General features: G+C 44.0%; 1 protein-coding gene across 1 annotated transcript in view; it reads left to right on the top strand.

Moving 5' to 3' along the window:
- Window positions 1–2: 2 nt before the first annotated feature.
- The window catches only part of TTC9 (tetratricopeptide repeat domain 9), a gene marked incomplete at its 5' end in the record, with an annotated part of 33,735 nt that continues 13,442 nt past the window's right edge, over window positions 3–20,295 (top strand). The window contains one exon of the mRNA XM_011983156.1: window positions 3–21. Coding sequence (XP_011838546.1) covers window positions 3–21 — 19 coding nt within the window. The remainder of the gene's footprint in view (window positions 22–20,295) is intronic.

Here is a 20,295-nt window from a genome sequence, read left to right as displayed (position 1 = left end):
ACTGTTACAACAGCCTGGCAGGTGAGCCGCGCCGCGCCCCCAGTCCCGCGGTCCCAGGTCTTTGGCCCGGTCCCTCCGCGGACCACTGCGGCGCTCCCGCGGTGCAGATTCTCCTGCTGTGACTGTGCTGCTCCTGGGAAGAACCTGGGAGGGAGGCGCTTTGGAAAAAGTGTGACTTTCAGGATTATGGTTTTCAAAGGCCATAGGCATCTCTTGTCCCTTCGCTAGCATACATCGTAAATCTCACCTAGAAATGACTGGATAGATAGAAGGGGACCCCGCTGGCCTGGCTATGGCTGCTGCTGTTACTGCTCACCAGTGGACCTGGGTCCAAAATGCGGAAGCAGCGCCCGGGGTGGGCCCCCGCAACCACCGCTAGCCCAGCTTTTTCCTGCGAGTGGGTCCCGAGGGAGGCCACGCACCTGTCTGCTCTCAGGTAGCATTAGCACCAGGACTTGTCCTCGCCTTTTCCCCAACTAACCGCATCCCTGTAGGTAAGATCTTCCCCAAGTTTTTTGGCCCCAGTAGCAAAGGGGAGTCTGATACCATGCCTTCAGCATCTTGAGCAAAATGGATTCCAGAATGCCACTTTCTTCTCTCTGAGCTCTGCTGGGGCTCCTGGTTGCCAGGTGAAGATCGCAATCTCAAAGGAAGCTTGGTTCATGGTTGGGCTTGAACTATGCTGCATTCTCCCTCTCCTCCCTGCCCCTTTCTCACTATGTGTAGCATCAGTCCTCTCGCCAGCTGGCTGCTAGGGGGTGAAGGAAAAGGGGGCCTTTCTCTTGGGCAAAGAAGGTGTACATTCCAACATTCCCTTTGGGGATAAGGGCCAAAATCAGGCATTTAAAAAATTTTTAATTTAGGCGCAGGAATATTTAAAGTCTCTCAAAAAAGGAAGAGTCTGGCTTGTGCCAGGGCCTTCCTGTGAGAAGGTGGGAGAGGTTGGCAAAGGCAACTTGAAAAGCATTCTCTACTCTTCTCTTGTCCCATTTGGTGAGATTTTGGCATGGTCAACCTTCTCTGACCAAATAAAGGGAAGTTCCTCCTAGTTCCTAACATGTGAGGTTGCCTAAACTGTCTATGGACAGTTAGAGCAGGGTAGGGGTGGAAGAGTGACTGGGTGTGGCAGAGGATGGTGAATGTGTATGAAGCCCAGGCAGTTAGGGGGGTAAAAATAAATCCTGGCAATTCTGCTGTGTTCTTAAATGCAGATCTCTCTGTTCCCTCTGAGGTTTCTAGTACCAACGTACCTCTGTCTTCTCGGAATGCCATGCCCAGTCTCATTTTTGATCAGGCTACGGAGGTACTTTGTAAATTGTAAAGTAGTTTACAGACTTAAAGGATTAATAGAGTAGTAGTAGCAGCAGTTGGAGGAATGGTGGTGCTAATAGCAATACTAGCAGTAATAGCAGCAGATAAAATTGTAGTACAGCAAAAATTGACTCTTTCAATTCATTATAAGATACAGCTTGAGTCTTTTAGTTCCCATAAGTCTCTGGCATACTGGCTGCTGCCCCATGAATAGTTAAAGGGCAGAGCACCATGGGTGGAGGAAGAGGCACTGTGGATTGCTAATGCGGTGACTTTGGAGTGGTAATGGAGTCTTATATTTAGTCAGTATTATCCATGGACATTCTAGGGCTGCCAGCCAGTGGCTAGCACTGCCTGCCCTCCACCCTAGACGTGGTTACATTTCCACGGTGAAATCAAAGATGTGTCCTTGGTCAGGCCAGCCCAGTCAGGGTGGGGCTGAAGTCTGGACAGCTCCACCACTCCCATCCTCACCTCACACACTGGAAAACTTCAACAGTGAGAGAATGGAAAGTAGCAATAGCAGATTTTCCCCTCTGCTGCCTTCTCCAGTGCTCACCACTTATATTAATAATTAATTGTGTGTGCTGTTAGGCATCCTCCATACCTTGTCTCTTTAAATCTTTATAATCTGTATAAAAGAAATATGATCATCAGTTTTGCAGAGAAAAAGCTCAAGGCTCCGGAGCCATTCTTCTCCAAAGGCAATGTTCTTGTCATCATACTTTGATACACAAAGTCAGCATCCTCTGGTCCTCTGTCTCACTTGAGCCCAGTTTCAGGTGGGCTCCAAAGCCTTGCACTTTGGAAATTCCTTTGGGAGATCTCAGGCCTGGTAACCAGGAGAAAGAAATAGAATACTTTGATTCAAGGCTCTAACTGGCTATTTCCAGATGTCAAGTTTCACAAAAGAAAGAAAAGAGTGATTATAAGCAAAGCAGTCTTGTCAAAACCAAAATCTGTATCCTGTATAGAAAATTGAGCTAGGAGGATGGTTCCACTTAAAAGTCACTCTGGGGAGAAGTAGAAGCCTTACGTTTGTTTCCTTCAGGGCTATGTATAAAATCAGTGATGACTATTTCAGAAGTCCTAGCTAATAAGAAAATATCCCTTTTGGTTAGATTACAAAATAATGCCTGTAATATGTATTTTCTTTTGTAAAATACTAAAACATTTAAAGAAGAAAATACGCAATTACCTGTAATCCAGTTAGAAACCCATTGTGGTGTATTTCCTTCCTGTATTTTTTTCTGTGAATAAATGTAAACAGTTTACAAAGCTGAGGTCCTTCTGTGTATACAATCAGGTATCCTGCTTTTAATCCCGTTTACTTATGTCAGCAGCATTTTTCACATTTCGTGAAAATATTTTCATGAAGATTATTTTAAATGGCAACAGAAAAGTTTTAATGTGTATTTATACTTCTCACTGGCTAGAAAGAAAGGAAAGATGATCACTGGTATTGCTGTTAGAGCCAGAACAGTGCAGCATGGCCCATGAGATATCTTTTCCCTTGTGTGCCTGCTAAAAGGAAGGAGACCAGCAACTGGAGGTTTATTCTGGAAGAAAGGCAGTTGACCCTTCCACCAGGGTTGCAGCACCAGCTGAGTAGCCCAACAAGCTCCAGGTTCTGGGGCAGTCTGAATATATTTAATCAAGGATCTGTCCTCCTTCTACACAAAGCTGTGTATGGAGAGAGAGGACTGGGTTTTAGGAGGAAGTTGGACTACTAGCCCAGAAGTACCTGGAAAATTAAGCTGTGTTGCTAAGGGCATCGCTGCTCCAAACAAGAGGTGGTTATGAGGCTTCTGGAGTAAATCTAGGCTCAGTAAACCCTTGTACTCCACATGGAAGCCTCCAAAAGAATAGCAAGGGGACAGCTAGAATGTGCTAAGAGATGTTGGTCTAAAAATCCATTTAGATGACTTGAGGGGACACATGAAGGATGTGCAGGCAATTTGCAAACGGCTCCAGGTTGTGGTCTCTTCTGGCTGAGATTTCTTTTTGGTTGGAAGGGATCTGACCAGTTGTGCTGGGCCCCTGGATGTGATTTTTGTGTATCTTATTTTCCAAGAAATTCAAAGAAATAGGTGGGGAGCATTCTGTTTCTACAGAATTTCAGGTGATCCTGATACAATGGTTAGAAAAGATAGCCTGACCTTCCTGGGGAGACATAGGAATCTGATCTTTACAGAGCCTACAGAGGAAGCATGTATTGGCCTGTTGATGGACTCTTCTTGACATTGAACAAGATACAGAACTCCCCTGGGGCCTTGGAATGTTCTGTGTAGGACCCTTTGAAGGGCAGAGCCTTTTGCCCTACATTGGTTCCTGTGGGGCTGTGGTGGCCCTAGCTGAAGTATGATCAAAGGGATATAACACACAATGATTTTGCTGGTATCTTCAAATGATATTCAAGGCCAGCAGTAGAGATGGAAATCAACAAACCATGGCATTGGACCTGAAGGCTAGGAGCTTGTGTCTCTGTCCCTAGGATACCTTGTGACCTTGGATAAGCCCCTGCCATTTTATTTTACCTTCATTTTCCCATCTACTGAGAGCTATGTTTAGGAGATTTTTGTTGATCTTACCAAAGGGGCACCTAATATCCATTGATCCCAATTGAAGCCTTGGGATAGGGATATGGGAAGGCCTAGAAGGAAGTCACACTGGGAAAAGGCCTGGGATGGTGCTGGTTTGAAACAAGCTTTTCAATGCTTGTGGACATGTCTTAAAGCCATGGGATCAGAGCCAGCCACATAATTTGCAGGGCCCAGCGCAAAATGAAATGTAGGACTCTTTGTTGAAAAGGCAGGCAGGAAGTGTTGCTGACGATCCTAAAAGATAAAGCTTTTTTCTTTCATTCTTTCTCTCGACTTGACATGGTGCTTTGTATTTGCTATTTAATGTCATTGCAAATAAAAAAATTTAAAAATTTAATTATTAGCATAGATTTTACTATTCTTTATATTGTGTGGTGCCAGTTTTAAATGAACTTACAGGAACACTTTACTTACATGAGGAATTATAAAAATTATACAATTTATACTTCTGTAGCTCCTACATGCATATGTATTTATTCTTACTAGAACAGTGGAAATGCTGCACCAAATAAACTGAACTATTTTTATTTCCCTTTTTTATATGTATACTTTATATGCATACTTCATATGTGCACTTTCTACCAGGCTTTCAGATGAGCCAGGAAACGAAAAGGGACTACACGTGACCCTACCCTTTCCTTCTGTGTCATCATTTTCAGCATGAGTGGTTGGCTAATATGGGAAAGCAACATAGGTAGGAAAGGATATGATAGGGTTCCTAGATTATTTGTGTTTCTGAGAACTTTTTTTTTCCACGTTTGAAGCCATTTCTAGTTTGAATGGAAAGAATTGTCCTTTGGGACTGGCAGCATATTCACTTGGTTATGGGAGTAATTAAGTCTTGATGAACTCTCACGCATCGTGGGGCTCCTAGAATTCTTTGCTCATGGGGCGTCGTGAATGCTGTATGCAAATGGGGCAGCAAAGAGTGGCATTGTGCCCATCTTCTCTGTCCCTGCTCACTCTGTGTTGTCCCATCAGACTTCACTTAAACAAATCGCAAGCTTAAAGATAAAGCGACTAAGAATTTCAAGAAGGCAATAGCAGGTTATTAAATGAAGTGCAGGTTCCTTCTGAGTATGTGGCTCTATGCAACAGCGCAAGTTGCCCACCCTTGAAGCCAGCCCTCAATGGGACACCAGAAGATGGCTGGATGGATGCATCTGAGGTAGACAAAATTGGATACAGACTCTAAGGCAGAGGCTAAGAACAAAGGGTATTCAACAGATGTTGGTGTAAAGATGGATGAATTACAAATTTAAAAACTCAGTCAGGAGTTTTTAAAAGGAGGTCAGGGGCTAGAGACAAGCAGTAACCTTGCAGTCAGAGGATGAATTCCTAGGGTAAGGACTGGTCAAAAGAAGGGAAAAGAATATAGGCCTCATGCTAAGATGCTCAGCCAAGATCTTGCCATCCCAATGGGAAAGCTTGAGTGGCTAAGCTGCTGTTAACCTGGGGCTGTTCCTTAGGTAGCCCCTTGACCAATAAATCTTAAGGATCAGGTAAATGGGACTTGTAATACCTTCTTCCAAGGAAGAAAGTGAGAATTGAAACTTGCAGAATGCTTTCAAGGAAGGTACTGGGAAGAACATTACAAATTTAGACATTGGGCTGAGTTCCTAAAGTGGATTTGGAAGCTCCTTAGTCCACCTCCAAGGGAAATAAGTCAGGTGGCTTTTAGCCAGGAACTCTTTAGGACATCTTGAAATCAGAGTCCCTACAGCCAAAATACATGGGAGTGCCCCCTCCATGGCAAGGAAACTCAGCTGCAGAGCAGACAGGAGGGCCAAAATGTGGAGCAGCCAAAAGCAGCTCCCAGAGCTTTCACAGGTTATGGGTGACCTCCAGATTCACTATAAGGAAATCCTCTCCTTACAGCTGTTCTCTTTCACCACCAGACTGTGCCTACTCCAGACAGCTAGGATGAAAACTGAATGTTTCAATCAACCAACTAGAGATTTCCTAAACCCCTTTGGGAAGGCAGATGTCCATGTTTGGAACAGAATTTTCCATTTCACCCGGATGAATAGTGTGGCCCAGGCCCAGGCACGGAGCAGCAACTCTAAGATCTAGCTCGGACAGTGGTACCAGACTTAAAAAAGCCAAAGATAATGCTACAGGGATTAAAGGAGTTTAGCCTACCTTGTGGCATTTATATGGCCTTGGAATTATTCATTAGCACTGTAATGCTCACTATCTTATACAGACATACAGTGTCATATCCCCACCAAAAGTATGAAGTGGTACTAACAAGCCCAAGATTTCTGTAAAAATCAGAATTTTGATTTTGGATTTGGATATGACCCCAAACCCTTCATAGGTGCGTAAATTCCCCTGTCAATACTACCAGCTTGTCATCCCACATGAGCTAGGCATTTCCAATGATAGGGATATTCACCACCATCTGAAGCAAACTTTTTGACAACCACCACCACTACCACCACCAAAAGAACTATAATAATAATGGTATCAGTAATCACAGAAAGGATTACCATGATGAGCCCAGCACATAGTAGATATTCCACAAATGTGTTTGAAACGAATGAAAATGCTTGTCCCAGTATCTGTCTCTTGTTAAGGATCCAACAAATTCAATAATTCCATTAATGTTTATTGAGCACTTATTATACACCAGACCCCAGGCTTGGGGGCTGGGTATACAGCAGTTAATATGAAGGACAAGGTCCCTGCCTTACGTGAATTTACATATATATAATTTCATTTGATCTATACAACTCTGTGAGACAGAAAAGTCAGCCTTGGAACAGTTACATCACTTGCCCATAGTCACATAGTGGTATGTAGCCAACTGGGATCTCTCAACCACTGGGGCTGTAATTCCAAAGCCTGCAGTCTTAGCCATTCACCCTACCACCTCCGTCTTTAGGGGTTTCTTCCTTAGATACTAAAACTTGTCTCACTGAAATTTCTTTTAATCCATCAATATTTTACTCTTTGAAACAACACAGAGTATCGTCTCTGTAGCAAAGGCAAGCTTTGACATTTTTAGGGTAACCGTCTTGCCCATCTTCCAGTCTTTCCTTCTGGTGGTTAGACATCCTTTTACTGCGAATGTGCCTTATGTGATTAGGACTCCCATTCCATGGCCATCCTGGGTGGTTAAGGGGAAAGTGTCCTGTGTTCTGAAACCAGGTCATTGTTTCCCTAGGTCCTCCCATGTCAGTAGGAAGGTGACCTGAATTTGCATGGACAGTGGGGAGTGAGAAGCCCCGTGAGTCATAATTTTTAATGAACATAGAGACTGCAAAATCCCCACCCATCCCCACTCTCCTCTTTTCTTCCTCCCTTGCTTTAGGGTGTGTGAATTCCAGTTAAGAGGTCTTGAGAAATCGAAGTAGAAATGTGAAGACTAGGAGTTCATTTCCGCCATTAAAGAATTGGGCTGAGTTCCTAAAGTGGATTTGGAAGCTCCTTAGTCCACCTCCAAGGGAAATAAGTCCCTTGGCCAGGCACGGTGGCTCACACCGGTGGTCCCAGCACTTTGGGAGGCCAAGGTGGGTAGATCACCTGAGGTCAGGAGTTTGAGATCAGCCTGTCCAACATGGTGAAACCCCGTCTCTACTTAAAATACAAAAATTAGCTGGGCATGGTGGCGTGTGCCTGTAATCCCAGCTACTCAGGAGGCTGAGGCAGGAGAATCGCTTGAACCCGGGAGACGGAGGTTGCGGTGAGCCGAAATCGTGCCACTGCACTCCAGCCTGGGCGACAGAGCAGGACACCATCTCAAAAACAAAACAAAAAAAAGAATATACCTGATGAGGAAAATAAATGGGGTGTTCTTTGAAGGCTAAAATTTCCCCAATTCTCTTCAGACATCTTCTTCTTTTAAGAACGTAGCAGAAGTGGGGCTTAGTGAAAAGGACCTGGACTGCAAGTTCTGTGTCTAACTTTCTGTATGCCTTGGATCAAGGAATTTTACCTCTTGGACCATGGTTTTCTGAATTTCAGAAAATAAGGGTTGAATTCCAAGATCTCTAATCTCCTTCCCAGGTCTTAAAGAAAAATTCTCCACATCATTCTTTCTGAACTGTGTGGTCATTACATGGAATAGAGAAGTTCTATGTGTGCTTAGAGATACTAGTCTCCAAAACCTACATTACTTGAAAAGGCAGAATGCAGAACAGTCTTTAATATGATTTTCTTTGTGTAGAATTTTAATAAGAGAATAAACATATATGCTAGTACCGTGTTACATTCAAGAAAATTGTCTCAAGTCATACCAGAGAAGCAGTTAACTGTTACCTTTGGAAAAAAGAGGCTAGGCAAGGAATAGCGCAGAGAGATTTTAACTTTTTTTTTTTTTTTTTTTTTTTAAGAGACATAGTGTGACTCTGTCACCCAGGCTGGAGTGTAAGTAGTGCATTATCAGCTCACTGCAACCTCTGCCTCCTGGATTCAAGCGTTTCTCCTGCCTCAGCCTCATGAGTAGCTGGGATTACAGGCGTGCACCACCATGTCCAACTAACTTTTTGTATTTTTAGTAGAGATGGGGTTTCGCTGTGTTGGCCAGGCTGGTCTCTAACTCCTGGCCTCAAGTGATCCCCCCACCTTGGCCTCTCAACGTGCTGGGATTACAGGCGTGAGCCACCGCACCTGGCCTAACTTTTTACTTTAAATCTTCCTGTCATGTTTGACTTCTCTACCTACATGCATTATTACTTCTTTTTTTCAAGAAAAATGATGACATGGGTTATCTGTGTAGAAAAATTATGAGTAATTTTGCATTTTAAAAATATTTCTGAAGAAAACATAACCTAGAAACATAATTTTAATGCCATTCTGGGTATTATCATGCCCTGTCTATGCTTGTCAAGCAACATTATCCCACGCCTCAAACTTTCTCTTAATATCTCATGAAAAGACTTGTTTCCCTTTCTGCAGTGGCCACCATCCCAGTCCACACACAGGGCTAGATCCTGGCAGCATGGTACCCCACAGAGTAGGAGTATGCCCCCTAGACTCTGTTGCACATTAGTGACAGTTTGAATCTTCTGATGAGGCAAAGAAGAGAGCTGAGTCAGCCCTTGTGATGTAAACTGGATCTGAATGTTAGTAACATGTCTCTGGTGTCGAGGAAGGCATGGTGTCAGTGCTCAGCATCCAAGGTTCTTGTTAGCTCCTGAGTCTAGAAATCCCGCACGTTGGAGGCTCAGCCAGAGCAGCTGGAGCACCCAGAAGGAAGCTCACTCATTTATTGGATCTTTACTGGATACTTGCTATGACTCTTCACAGCCCAAATCTAAATCCTTTCTGTTTTTTTTTTTTTTTTTTTTTTTTTAATGGAGTGGGGGCAGTTGGGACCAGGGTTTTAGTCCAGTCTCTGCTGCTAACTTGTTCTTTGACTTTGAGCAAGTCACATCCTGCTGAGCCTCAGTTTCCCCATCTGTAAACACTGGGGGTTAGATCAGCTTCCTGCCAAACTTTCTTTCAGAAGCATTGAACTATCCAGGATTTCAAAGGGCTTCTAGCAACCCCCTCCCTGCCTTGATCTTTCTGGGAGCAGTCAGATTTGGGAAGGAAACAGGAGACAAGCTCTCTTTTATTCCAGCTTACTGGTATGTGCTGACAAATAAGCATTAAACGATCCCAACTGAGATTTCCAAGGCAACCCTTGCAAATTTGAGGGTAAACCAAAGGGATGTCAAAGCCTCCTTGGATGATACAGTCAAGCACTGGATTTCTGAGAGAAAATGAGTAGGAATTGAAGCCTATATAAAATCTTATCTGGGCCCGGGAATCTAAGTTGATGGCACCAAATAGTACTCATTGCTGCTGTACCTTCCTAGATTATCCCCAAATTCAACTAATCAAGCAGCCATTCAGCATCAGAAACCTGGCAATGCTGGCTAAATTAGACCAGGAAGTACTGGTAGCAGTGAAAACAAAAAACAAAATAAAACAAAAGCTTTTGATAAACAGACTGGGAAGAGTTTGAGAGAACAGTTGCTGGCTAAGTTATAGCATCTCAGAGAGTTCCCACCCATGGCTCAAGGCTGGAAAGCCCTGGGGATTCTAGGCTGGATCTGAGCATTTAGGGATGTGATTCTGGGCCTGTTGCTTATGTCCAATCAGAACTGCACTCCTTTCTCTAATGGATCTGCACCTCCAGGTTGGGGAGACCACAGGACCATTGGAAACTTGAGTGGACTCTGATGCCTATACAGAGAGGGGGGTATCCGATGTGTGCCCATGAGGATGGCAAGGAAGATAGATCACAGAGGAAAAGACAGGAAGCAACCTAGACCTCAGAAAACCTGAGGGGTGATGTGGCATAATGGAAACAGGTCTTTACATAGTGAAATCTGAATCTGAATCCTAGCTTCCCTGCTTCTTCCTCCATTAACCTTGGACAGGACCCAACCACTGTGGCTTCTGTTTCCATGACAGCATGGGAGTAATAATAGTGTACCACACAGGATTGTTATGGTGATTAAATTTAATGATATATGCACCCATGCCTAGCACAGTGCCTGGCTCATAACAGATGCTTAATAGATGCTAGTTAATATTTGAATCTAACTCCTACTCCACTATGCATGAAGACAGAGGAAAATATAGAGAAAGAGAGGGGGAAAGAATGCAGCAAAGAAGGCTATGGGGAAACATGGGAAGCAAGTGAGCAAAAAGGTGAGGGCAAAACAGGGGCCAGGGGAAAGAGCGCCATCTCCCTAAGTATCTGTAAGAGAGGGGAGGTGAGAAGGTATAAGCCAACAGCCTTTGGTGTGGACATTTCCCACCACCATGCCTGGTGTACTCCTGGTCTAGGGAGGCTGAGTGAACATGTAACTCATCAGTTAGTTGATAGACCGCAGAGTTCCACCATGACCAAGAGCCCTTGGGTCAGGGGTCCATGCCCCTTCCAGCTTCTCAGGATTTGGGTCAGTCTAAGAAACACTTAGAAACTCTGGGTTCTAGGCACACATTATCTCCAGCCTGAGATTCTCCAAGTGAATAAGGCTCAGTTAGAAAGTGCCTGTTCCCTGCCACTTTTCACACTTTGCCCCAGGGTTCCCCCTGACCCTGTCTTTGAAACGAAACAGCAGGGAAAGAACTTCAGGCACTCTCACAAGTCAGACCAGTTGAGAATCTGACAGCGGAAAATAAGGATTTGCCTGCCAGGAAGAGAAGATACACACTGTGATCATTTGAGTCCCCAGGGGAGCTTAACAAGCAAGAAAGCTTTCTGGTGGGAAGAGAAACAGAGGATGGCAGAGGCTCGTTGGAGAAGGAGACATCTGAGAGAGAAGCCATGGGGCTGGCAGCCTCGGGCCTGCCCTACCCTCTTGTGCATCAGGCAGATGCCAGCTTACTGAGCCTCCTTATTGGGGTAGGATGAAGAAAGTCCTTAGCTTAATCAGGCATCTTGGGAGTGAGAGCACCAGCAGGTGTTTCCCTTGGACCCGCTCACAGCTGCTCCTCCACCACAACACCCAGGGTCCCTCATGACCCTAACCATCCCCAGGACAGTGTCCCATGAAGAGGCAGTGCTTTCTGCCTAGGAAACCCTTCTGAATCCCTTTTCACACCTCTCCTCCCAAGTTCCTCTTCCCTTCATTCCCCAGCTCTCTCTGAAGGGATGATAATGGTCAGTGGTGACTTTTTAAATATAGTTTCTTCCCAGGAGTGGTGGCTCACGCCTGTAATCCCAGCAGTTTGGGAGGCCAAAGCGGGTGAATCACCTCAGGTCAGGAGTTTGAGACTGGCCTGGCCAACATGGTGGAACCCTGTCTCTGCTAAAAATACTAAAATTAGCCGGGCGTGGTGGTGTATGCTTGTAGTCCCAGCTATTCAGGAGGCTGAGGCAGAAGAGTCGCTTGAACCCAGGAGGCAGAGGTTGCAGTGAGCCAAGAGCGTACTACTGCATTCCAGCCTGGGTGACAGCGAGGCTCTGTCTTAAAAAAAAAAAAAAAAGAAAAAGAAAAAGAAAATTTCTAATTACAAAAGTAAAGCATCATAGTTGCAGAAGTTATTGATACTAAAAGAAAAACCTTAGACAACTTAAATTTAGCAGCGTTTAATTGAGCAAAGAATGACTCGTGAATCGGGCAGCCTCCCAAGCCCAAATAGGCTCAGAGAGACTTCAGTGCAGCCACATGGTGGAAGAAGATTTACGAAACAGAAAAAGGAAAGCCACCGTACAAAAAAGTGGAAGCGAGGTGCAGAAACAGCTGATACTTAACAGCTCTGCATTTGCCTTATTTGAACTCAGTTTGAACAGTTGGTTGCCTTTGATTGGCTAAAACTCAGTTGATTGACATAAGAGTAGGTTGCAGACTGTTTACACATCCAGCTAGTTTTCAGTTCACTATGGTTCATTATGTACAAAGAAACCTTTAGGCCAAACTTAGAATATGTAAGGAGGCAACTTTAGGCTAAATTTAATTTAGCCTTGAAATGTATAAGAAATTACAAAGAAGAAGCCCAGGCGCAGTGGCTCCCACCTATAATCCCAGCACTTTGGGAGGCCGAAGTGGGTGGATCCCCTGAGGTTGGGTGTTTGAGAACGGCCTGGCCAACATGGTGAAACCCTGTCTCTACTAAAAATACAAAAATTAGCCGGGCACAGTGGCGTGCACCTATAGTCCTAGCTACTGGGGAGGCTGAGACAGGAGATTCGCCTGAACCAGGGAGGCGGAGGTTGCAGTGAGCTGAGATTGTGCCACTGCTCTCCAGCATCACTTGGGCAACAGAGCAAGACTCCATCTCAAAAAAAAAAAAAATTACAAAGAAGAAGATAAAACTCAGTCATTTACCACCCCAAGATGACGACACTTAACTTTTGGTTTATTTCCTTGCCGTTTTTCTTCTGTGTGGGTGTATGATCATTTATATGCAAAGCAAACATCAGCCAACCCCTTTCAGGTCTACCTTTCCCAGTGTATTTAGGAAACAAGGGGTTGTTCTCACGTGGGCTGGGGCCACTGCAGGGACCTCCTGTCTTTTCTCCCCTCCCCTCCCACAGGATGCTGCTCACTCTGTTTGCATGACAACCAAAGGGCCACTCGACTTCCGGTTGCTGCTACCTCCTTTTCACATTCCACGGCACCACTATACCCAGATGTATAATTTCACTAGACTTTACTGAAGGTTATGGGATACAGAAGGAGTTTACATCTCAAAAATTGAATATTAGAAATTCTTCCTCCTAAAACTCATTTGACCATCAGACGAATTTCGAATGAACCACTCACCTTTTTTGGCAGGTTCCAGCTCCCCGCCATGCTGCTTGGACTCTTTCTCCCGTCCAGCCCTTCTCAACTTCTTAGGTTTCCCCACTCTCAGATTCCCTTCATTTCATATACAAAGCAGTTTGGGCATCTTTTCATCTACGTGTGTGCCTACCACTGACCTCTAAGCTTCACCTTCCCCACCTGAAGCAGTTGATGAAGCCAGTCTCCTCCAAAAAGAGAATTTCTTCCCTTAGAGAAACTCTGCTATAGATGTTATAAATTCTTCACCCATACAGAAGGAATAGAACGTTTAAAAGAAAAACTAATTCTTCACTCTGATACACACACACACACACACACACATTTATTTTTCACAACATTCAGGTTTATACTGTACAAACTTTAGCAACCTTCATTTTTTTCCACCAGTGTTTTCATTGAAAATATTTTTCAGTGTTCCATAGCATGACTGTAATGGCTGTGTAATGTTCCATTGCACCAATGTCCCATTATTTATTTAACTAATCTACTGATGGATACTTAGGTTATTTCCAGCATTCTGTGATTACAACACAATGCTGCCACAGAAGTGCTCTTTCCGCTATACATGTGCCTGTTAATTATCCTATCCCCAGACACATCTGAGGACATGAGGGAAGGAGGGTGGGAGAGGCAATAGGAACAGGGGACACGTCTCTGGGGCAGGAGAGGGGATTGAAACGGGGGGGACATTCTTTAATGTCCAAAAAGAGAACAGGATAGAACCTTGGCTTCTAAGGTCTTCCCTCATCCTGGCTTAGAGTTTCTGCCAATGAATGTGACATGTGTACTTGGCCGGAGCTGAGAAGGAAAAGATAATACGGGGTGATGGGTTTCTTCTGAATATTTCTGGGAATATACTCATCCTCACATTCCAAATGGCCAGTCTGGCCCCTCCAAAGTCCCACTTCCAGACTGAGGAAGGGGTGTTAATGAAGATTCCAGCAAACAACATCTCTGTCCTACCAACTTTTCACCTCTGCCTTCTCCCTCTCTGTCTGCTACACCAAAGTCAAGAGTGAGAGTAAGGGGCCACAGGTGAGATAACTTCTAAGTGTTCTGCCATAGCACCCAGATTAGTGCCAAAAGTCTGAGCTGACCTTAAGCTTTGGCATTACAACTCCTTTGGGTGGATTCCAATATGCTTTAAAGGACTGTCAATGTAAGCTTTCAGCTTATAGGATTTTATACTGACTTTCCATCTAACTCTTTCACCTGCCACTTTGACAGCTGTTTTTGCCAACAGAGGGTAATTAAAAAGAATATAAACTCCTTGAAGATATCAATATCTCTTGAATGCTTTCCATTTTCCTTATGAAGCCCTGGGCACAGGCCATGATGAGTGAATCCTTGTTGACTCAGTTTACTAAGAGTGCCTACCCAAAATTGTGTAGTGATGATGTGTGGGAAGCAGCAGCTCTGGTAGCGATCCCAAAGGTGGGGCATCCATGTGAAGAATCAGAGGGATTCAAGGGAGCAGCTTGGTTATGATGAAAAGGAGAGATCTCTCTTCTTTGCTAAAACAAAGAAAGCAAAAGACACACTTGACAGTGTTTGTTTTAATCTAGTGCGAGCACATACTAGATTGGAAAAGTGGGAGGTCAGAAATTAATGTGAATGGAATCAAAGGCGATTTAGCCCCCCAGATAAAGCCAAACAGCTCCCGGCAGTGGAAATAGCAGCAGCAGTAGTGGGAGACTCTCTGGGCAGCAGGCAGGAGAAACAGGTATTGGAGTGAACAAAGAAACGGCCACTTGTGGGCCTGGTGTGGTGGCTCACGCCTGTAATCCCAGCACTTTGGAAGGCTGAGGCGGGCGGATCACCTGAGGTCAGGAGTTCGAGACCAGCCTGGTAAACATGGTGAAACCCCATCTCTACTAAAAATACAAAAATTAGCCAGGTCTGGTGGCGGGCGCCTGTAATCCCAGCTACTTGGGAGGCTGAGGCAGGAGAATCGCTTGAACCCAGGAGGCAGAGGTTACAGTGAGCCGAGATGGGGCCACTGCATTCCAGCTTGGGCGACAGAGCGAGACTCATCTCAAACAAACAAACAAAGAAAGAAATGGGAACTCGGAGGGTGCTAAGTCTCTGAGCCAGCCTTCTCAGTCCTCAGACTTGATAAAGACCTTCAGAGATCAGCCAATCCGGGTTTCCACCATTACCACCAGCTCTGTTGGATTGGAACCAATATGGGATTTGGGGTTAAGTAACACTAGCTCTTTCCCTGTAAGAGCTGAGTGGGCTCAGCAAGTCACTTAACTTCCCTAAGCCTCAGCTCCTGGAAGCAGAGCTAATAATAGCTATTTCTCAGAGTCTCTGTGAAGGTTAAATGAGTTGTAAAACACCATATATATGTTAGGTCTTGCTGCCAATTGAGCATAACCACTGTGAGAGGTGCTGTGTGAGAATTTAAAGATGTTCTAGAGATGCTTGTCTGAAAGAGCAAGGGAGACACATTTCATAAACAACTGTAATGATCCTGATTTGAGAATGTGGCTATGAAAAATAATTTTATTCTTTGTAAAACTAAAGGGCACGTTTGATTACTGTACCTGTAGATCTGACTTCATTAGAAAGACTCCCTAACAGGTTCTGCAAAGCATTACCATTAGGCAAGGATGTGCTGTAATTCACAGATATTTAAAAAATAATAATTTCTTAGCAAATTAGAGCAAAATTGCCTGATCTCAGTTAAAAGCACCTATAAAAAAAAACTGAAGCCAACATCATAGTTGATGATAAGAAATGGAATTCTTTCTCTTATGATCCAGGAATTGCACTCTTCAGCCCTTATCTTAGAGAAATAAAAGCTATACCTGACCCTTCCTGTCAACTTTATTCGTAATAACCAAATACTGGAAACAGCGTAGACATCTTTCAACAGATGAATGGGTAAACAAACTGTAGTACATCCATACCACGGAATACTACAGAGCAATTAAAAAGGATGAACTGTTGGTGCATGCAACAGCTTGGATGCATTGCAAGGAAATTATGCTGAGGGTAAAAAGCCCCTTCCAAAGGATTTCATGCTATGTGATTCCATTTATATAATATTTTCAAAATGACAAAATTTTAGAAGTAGAGAACAGGATAGCAGTTGTCAGGGGCTAAAGAGGAGGTGGTGGGACAGGAGGGAGATGAGGATAGAGGAACCTACACACGATAAAATTGTATATAACTAAACACACACACACACATACACACGCACTGAGTACAAGTAAAGATAAGGAAATCTGAATAAGATCTGTGGATTCTCTCAGTGTCAATATCATAGCCAATATGTTGTACTATCATTTTACAAGATATTACCACTAAGGGAAAATGGGTAAAGGGTATAGGAAGTCCCTTTGTAGTATTTCTTACAATGGTAGGTGAATCTATGATTATCATAATAAAAGTTTCAAGTAAAAAATAATAATTGGGGGGTTAGCTTTGCAAGCCGTAGCTAAGCAAAGACAGGTGTTGTTTCAGGAAGAAACCAGAAACGTGTCATGTCAGCCCTATTAGGATAACAGTAGACTCTCAATGGAATTGGAGATACTGGCGGTTTTAGAACTTAGGAAAAAAAAAAAAAGCAGCCACAGCAGGAGGAGGGGAAACTTTGCACTTGGTTTTGTTTGCTTGTTTTTTGTTTTTCTCTCTGAATGTAAAGGAACTAGTGGGAGAGAAGGTTCTGGAGGGTTATATAGGAAGTTTCCGGATGAGAAGTATTTACATATAAAGTGAGAACAGTTTGGCACAATTAGGGTCTCACACTTAAGCCCTACAGGAAGCAATACCCATGCCTCAAATATGTCTAATGAAGGAACTGAGTTAGAATCATTACAGGCAAGTAAGCATCCTAGGAGGGCAGTGTGTGTAATGGTTAAAAGCACAGTCTCAGGTGCCAGATGGCCTAAATTCAAATCCTGGCTCTGACACTTACTAGCATTGTGACTGTGGGCAAGTGACTTAACTTCCTAGGGCCTCTATTTTTCTATCTGAAAAAATGGGCAAAATAGTAGAATCTAGTATAGATTGCTGTCAAGATTAAACGAGTTAATGCTTAGAGCAGTGCCTGCCCCATTCATGCTTAATAAACATGACCTGCTCTTTCTCTTATTCTCCTTCTGGGAGGATGGATGGATACTGTCCACGGATGCAGGGCCAGATTCTCTTGAGCGCATCATGGAGCACCTCATCCTTTGGCTCCTTTTCCCCATCTCCTTGGCCAGGGTTCTTATTCTCCAGGGGAATATTTCAAAACGCTAAGAAGAGAAGTATCCAAATGTCACAAGTTGACAGCGTAATGGAGAACAATTATTTGCCCACATGTGCAGATTTCCAGCTCTAGGACTTGGCCATCTGACACCTGTCTGCCCTTGTGGGTAGTCCTGGAGCTCCCCATGGCTGTCCTGGACTCTTATGGTTTAACCAACTGGATGGTTCTTAAGAAACACATACCTCAAATGCTAAAATGTCAGTACAACCTCAGTAGGTGAGGAGGCTCACCTGCAGGAGCTCACTGGGGACTTACTAAAAATGTAGATTACTGGGCTCCACCCAAGCCCTTCGGAACCTGAGTTGCTGGGCTTGGAATCTGTGAATCTCTATGTTAAATAAGCTTTATGAATAGTGGTGCAATCTTGGCTCACTGCAACAGCCTCCCAAGTAGCTGGGATTACAGGTGCACTCCACCATGCCTGGCTAATTTTGTATTTTTAGTAGAGATGGGTTTTCGCCATGTTGGCCAGGCTGGTCTCAAACTCTTGACCTCAGGTGGTCCACCTGCCTCGGCCTCCCAAAGTGCTGGGATTACAGGCATGAGCCACCATGCCCAGCCTAAATAGTTTTCTAAGAAACAGTCATATTTGAGGCTCTCCACATGTGAGGATCTTGTACTTGGGAAACACAGTTTTCCTATTGCCAACAGGCCTTCAAGGAAAAGGTGGGTAGTAATAATTATCTTCATTTTTACCATTTTCAACACTGAGACCCTGAAAGGTAGGCTGTTTTAACCCAGGAACTTGGACATGGTCTTGAGGGAACCAGCTCAGAGGCGCAAAAACTGTCCAGTAACTTCTCTGCTAAAACTACTACTTCCCTGTCATCTCATAGGCTCTGTCATGCTCTATAGAGTCAGAAACTGGTTCTATTCATTCTTCCTGCCACAGCTGGCTTTTAGAGCTCCAAGATCCCCTGAACAATCAAGACTGCAGGGGAGCCCAGAGACTTTTGATCCTTCCCCCACCCCATCCAGAAAGCTGTCAGCCAGATATGACTGTGGAATCCACTCATGGAAAGGGAAGGGGCTGAGGGCAGGCAACAGGCAGCAGGCAGCACTAGTGTCTGAAACTTGGGGATATGGAGGGGGCAGGGTACAACCAGCTGTTGACTCAGAGGGTTTATAATCTGTAAGAGATGAAAATAGGCCTGGAACCCATTCCATTCTTTCCCTCCAAGCTTCTATCTGGCTGCAAAGTTGCTTTTGTAATGCTCTCTACGTTTACTTACCTCACCCCAAAACGGAAAATACACCTCTGGAAGGAAACCTGGTAAGTAAAACCAAAGATCAAACCTAGATTTCAGAAACATTCAGTGCAGGTGTGGGTTTATGTACACCCTAGACCATGAAACCAAAATAATAAATTTTTTTAAAAAGAGAGAGTCTTTTTTTTCCCCAAACACCTACTCAAACTAAAGAAAGTCATTTTCAGAACTGCAAATGCATGCGTTTGTGTATGCAGAAGAGAAAATCATCACTTTCATAGAAAGGTGAAATTGGGTGGGTCATTGTAGTCTTAGATATGGGGTGTCAGGGAGTAAAAATTTCACTGCACATACTCCATGCCCTCTGAAGCAAGACCCTCTAAGTCACCGTCCCAAATGATTTATGTTTCCCCATCTCCTTGGCCAGGGTTCTTATTCTCCAGGGGGAATATTTCAAATTGCTAAGACGAGATGTATCCAAATGTCACAAGTTGACAGCGTAACAGAGAACAATTATTTGCGCACATGTGCAGATTTCCAGCTCTAGGACTTGGCCATCTGACACCTGTCTGCCCTTGTGGGTAGTGGGTGAAAATCTACTTTAGATTATCTACAGAAGATAGAAAATCTACTTTAAATTACGCTGTAGCTTTGTGTATGTACCACACATTGTATATAGGACTCAAGATGGAAATTTTCTCCGATTCATGTACACATTGCTGGGCAAACCATATTTGATAAGTGGCTTTCGAAAGAACTAGTATTTCTGAGAATCCATTTTTGTCCCAGCACTGTGAGAAGCATATAATGTGCATTAATTATCTCATTTCCTCATCATAGGAGTTCCCACAAAGTTCCTATTTAACATGGGAAGAATAAGACCCAGGGTGATCATATAACTCGCCCTCAGGCCTGTGCTAGTGAGTGGCAGAGCTCAGATTCCAGGTCAGGACTGTATCTGTAGACCCAGTATTGGTCTTCAGCCAGGGCACCCAGAGCTGGTACAATACTGTTTGCCTATTCGGTTTGGTCTATACCAGTCATTCAGTATTCTTAATATCACCTCTGTCCAGATCCTAGACTTCTCCCATTTTACTACTATGCCATTGCTTCTTGAAATAAATTTGAAAGCAAATCAAATAATTTGGCAAACTTTTGGGAAAATTTTCCCCCAGGAACGCAATGGCCATTTCCTAGGCCCATCTCACAAAGGAGTGACTAGCAAGGTATATTAGTTTCCTAAGGCTGCTGTAATATCACACACTGGGTGGCTTAAAATAACAGAAATTCATTGTCTTGTCATTTTAGAGGCTAGAAGTCAAAACTCAAGGTGTTGGCAGGGTTGGTTCCCTCTGAGGGCTGTGAAGAAGAATCTGTTCCAGGTCTCTCTCCTAACTTCTGGTAGCCTCAGGCACTCCCTGGCTTTGTAGATAGCCGTCTTCCTAGATCTTATCGCATCATCTTTCCACTCTGTGTATCTGTCTCTGTGTCCAAATTTCTCCTTTTTATAAGAACACTAGTCATATTGGATTAAGGCTCATTCTAACGATTTCATTTTAACTTGATCGTCTCTGCAAAGACCCTATCTCCAAATAAAGTGACATTCTTAGGTACTGAGGGTGAGGACTGTAACGTATCCTGTGCAAATGGATACAGTGCAACCCCAAACAGTGAGGCAG

Source organism: Mandrillus leucophaeus, unplaced genomic scaffold (genome assembly GCF_000951045.1).
Source record: "Mandrillus leucophaeus isolate KB7577 unplaced genomic scaffold, Mleu.le_1.0 Scaffold246, whole genome shotgun sequence".
NCBI lineage: Eukaryota > Metazoa > Chordata > Mammalia > Primates > Cercopithecidae > Mandrillus > Mandrillus leucophaeus.
Note: the sequence above shows the minus strand (reverse complement) of the source record. Positions and strands in the feature narration are given on the sequence as shown.